Source organism: Drosophila pseudoobscura, chromosome 4 (assembly GCF_009870125.1).
Source record: "Drosophila pseudoobscura strain MV-25-SWS-2005 chromosome 4, UCI_Dpse_MV25, whole genome shotgun sequence".
In the NCBI taxonomy this organism is placed as follows: domain Eukaryota; kingdom Metazoa; phylum Arthropoda; class Insecta; order Diptera; family Drosophilidae; genus Drosophila; species Drosophila pseudoobscura.
Window position 1 is genome coordinate 25,696,904 of NC_046681.1, and position 3,986 is coordinate 25,700,889.

The 3,986-nt window shown below is 42.9% G+C and overlaps 1 protein-coding gene across 1 annotated transcript; it reads right to left on the reverse strand.

The window, feature by feature from the left end:
- Positions 1 to 747: 747 nt before the first annotated feature.
- LOC6903101 (uncharacterized) lies at positions 748 to 1,418 on the reverse strand. Its single transcript, XM_002132776.3, has 2 exons — positions 1,127 to 1,418; positions 748 to 1,053 (listed from the first exon to the last, which is right to left on the reverse strand). Exons 1-2 carry the CDS (start codon positions 1,257 to 1,259, stop codon positions 899 to 901), a joined length of 288 nt encoding a protein of 95 aa, XP_002132812.3. The 5' UTR covers positions 1,260 to 1,418; the 3' UTR covers positions 748 to 898.
- Positions 1,419 to 3,986: the final 2,568 nt, after the last annotated feature.

Consider the following 3,986-nt stretch of genomic DNA (forward strand, 5'->3'; position numbering starts at 1 on the left):
GTAGTTCCGTAATGAATTTGTTTTGGCGGGGAGGGGGAGGGGGGATTTTGGTTTTTCTTCACTCGGCATTTAGTTTCATTATGCTTTGCTTTGGGTCCACGACATCTGAGATTCTGCGACTGCGTGACGGGACCCATCCTCGGACCCATTTTCGGTGTGTTCGGATTTGGTTTATTTGGTCTGGTCCGCTCCCCCCCCCCGCGTTGTTTGTTGGTTGTTAGTTGTTTGGCTTTGGTGTTCTAGTTTTTTGGGTCTTTTTGTAGGTCTGCAAAGCTGCGGGAGCAAATACATTTGATTTGATGCACGGACATGCTGTCACTCACTCGGTCATTTATTTGCATTGAGGTTTGCCGATTTGCTGTTGTCCCCCAATTACAATTGGCAGCGGCAGTGCCAGAAAAATAACACACAGCTCCCTGGAATGGAATTTCAATTTGAAATGGGAAGTGTTCGATGTGCCCCTGCCCTAACGCATTTTTCGGTATTCTAAAACAATATTTTCACATATTTTTGAAACGTTTCGGTGGGGAATTAATGGAAAAGGCCCTTTTTTGGTGTATGATAACTCTTATGAAGGGAAATTCCTCTGAAGGGAATTCCTAGGGAAGGGAAATTAATAATGTAACTTAGAAAAATGGTTCTTATCTTAGCTCTCAGAGTCTGCAATCAACTAGAGTGCACTGTAGTATACTAATTACATTTAATACCAAAATTAAGACCCATTTACATGCATTTTTCGAATGTGTATAGTTGTAAGAATATTCTTTATTAATCTTTAAGGTTCAGTTCGGATTTCTTTATATAAAAATATATGTATTTTTGTATCTTTACTGCTATTGCACTCCAATGACTAGATGCTTTCCTGTACGCGTACACACGCATACCCTGTACACATCTTCTATCTCTCCTGGTTCATGTCAATTGTATAAAATCGTAGAGTACCGATTCGACTGGTGAAACAGCAGACATATGGCACCGTCAGAATGAAACACATTTGGGTGCGCGTGCCACCCTTGATGGGGAACTCCTTGCCGGTTCTCTCGCCGTAAGCAGCTGCCACATGAAACAAAACAAAAATGCAATTAGAAAATACTCTGTCTGTATACCTTGCTTTTTGGGTACTTGCCACGTATCTGCGAGAGCGTGATTGACCGCTGGGGAGAGTCGCTTGAGGAGCTCTTGAAAATGCCACGTAGGTCGTCTTGAATGGTGGGATTTTTCCTCATTACCCTATTGAAATGATCATCCATTGTGGCCATGATTTGGTTTGAATTTTAATAAATAAACAGAGTTGCTGAGAACTGTGTAGAGGGACGGACAAGTGAACGGTCCAATCAGCCGGTGCATTCTGAATTTGGAAAAACCAGAAATCACCCAGCGACCCAGGCAAAAAACAAACATTCTGGAAAATAAAACCGGTTTCTGTTATCACGACACGCTCCCTCTTGCTTCCGCTCTCTCTCTCCCCCTTCCCTCCCCCTCTCTCGCTCTCTTTCGTTGCACCACTCTCTTTGGCGGGCCCTTTTCCACCCATTTTTGGTGGATGTTTCCCACTCATTTCCGATCTTTCGATTTTTGGTGGTGGAATAGAAAAGTTTCGTTGGCTTAGCCAGGACTCAAACCAAGTGCATGTCGACTGTTATACAAGGCATGGGAAGAGTAAAAGTGGTATACATTAAAAATAATATGTGTAGAATTAAGAAATATAATAGTTGCAGCACAATTCTCACTTGCAATAGATCGAATTTCCAGAATTTTCCGAGTGGAACCGAGTGATTAAGGAACCACTTTTTGGCAATTAATTGTATACAAATTTTTAGATTTATTCATCAGTTCTTTACTCGCGAGAAGCCTTTTCCTGGGACTGTTCAGATCTGAAGAGGAGTTTCCTTAGTCATTGCATCCATTAAATACATCATAAGTATGAAAAATGATCATGATCATTATATAGCCTGGGCCTCCTATTCTGACGGCGTTTGGGCTATTGGGGATGCTGCCGATTGGGCACCGGTCGGGGTCCTGGGTCCTGCCTGGGTCTTGCCTAGGTCCCCTGGACTTGGCTTTACTTCAGACCATCCACAGGGTCAAGAGTTTTCCCCGGCTTTCCAGTTGGTCCTATACAATAGATTCTCTATTCAACACAACAAAAGCATTGATTGATGTGTGTTCATATATTACGTTAAATTTATTTAAAAGACCCAAGAAAGGCCCAGGAAAGGATATTAGCAGATGGCCTTGCAGATCCCTCATTCCTATAGCAACACTTCCTTCTCTGCCCTGGCCACCATCCGGCTCAAACACAATTACCCTACGCATTCTACCCCCAACAAAAAGCAGGGACTCTGCCAACTATTGACCGAATATTTACTAAATTATTTTCCATACATTTTTAATGTGCAAGAACCCCCCTTCCCTTCCCCCCTTCCTTGCTGCCACTGCTGTTGCACGGCAAAACTTCGTGTAGCAATGCAAAAAAGACCTTACTTTTTGTGACTGTCCCTGAGGCAGGAAAAAGTAACATAATCAACAAACAGCAAACTGTAGGAAAATGCTGGAGAAAGCCAGGAAAATGGCTTCACACGAAAAAGTTGTGGTGATTTTCACACTTGTGGCAGGCGAAGTAAGAAAATAATTACAAACTTCAGGACAGGACAGGAGAGCAACAATAAAGTATTAAATTCAAATTATATGCAGTACTTTATTTCCACGGCATTTGGGAAAAGAAAACCGAGAGACCAGAGGAACCAGAGGAACGAAATAAAGAAGTGAAAGGCAGAAGGACACGAAGGCAAAAGCTACTTCCCAAAGTCATTTTCATTTAAGTTGGGCAACATTTCAACACTTTTCCGAACACATTCAGGCGGGCCCAAGGCGGTGAAAAGTGTAAAAAGGCCTTGGAGTTGTACAGAGAGAGAGAGAAAGTGGAAGAGAATTGCACTGAAATTTGAGGAGTTTTAACTATGGGAAGGTCCTTGACATGTGTGGCTTTGCTGAGGAATTTGTTGCATTAAAATTAGCGAAATTGGAAGCGACCCAAGGCAGAGGAAAGAAGGTTCTCTGCTGAGGATTATCCAATGAAAGAGCAACAAGTTTTGTCATTGGAAATAGGATAGGACTAGGATAGATCTCTATCTCCTCTTTAAATAAGTGTCAGCTTCATTAAAATATCTTGAATTTTACGAACTAAAATATCCCTTAGGTTTTGGTCCCATTTCTCTGCAAATATATGAGGAAAAACTCCCGGCTTAAGCTTTAAAAAAGCTAGAACTCATGAACTTTAAAGAATACTTCAACTTTTGCATGAATAATAAATAGTCTTAAGGCTCAACAAATGTTGATGGTTAGAAAGTGTTCCATTGGCTTAAATTTATGAACAAAAATGTATAAAATGATTTGCTGCTTACGGGTATAAGCGCCAGCAAGCTCCAACGCATCATAATTTGAAGCTCATTAAAACATATTCACTGCCAAGAAGAGCCCCAAAAGTTTCCAACTGAAATGGGAGGCGCAGCCAGCCCACGCCCACGCCCACGCCCACACCGACGCCCACTCGCATCGCGCAGCTCGCAGCTCGCATCTCGTGTGTCTGCATTGTGCATTTTGTGTGGATACAAAAAATGTGTGTGCAACGAAAATGAAATTTGCAACGGAAGTTATTTCACGCTTTGGAGAGCGCGCCCCGTGCCCCGTGCTGCTGCCACTGCAACGGCTCTGTGCCACGTCAAAACTACTCGTAACTAACGAAGTAACGAGTGGGAGTGGGGGTGGGGTTGGGGGCGGGGGTGGGGGCCGGAATTAAGCAGCATAACATGCTGTCAGGGTGTGAGTGCCACATGTGTATCTGGGTGTCTTCGTAATTGGTTTCAAGTTGCAGCAAAAACAGGGGCAACAGCATAGACGCCGCCACACCGCCGCGGCAACAAGTTTAATTAACATAAAATATGAAAAAGGCAGAGATACACAACTCCGTAAATTGAAAATCCTTT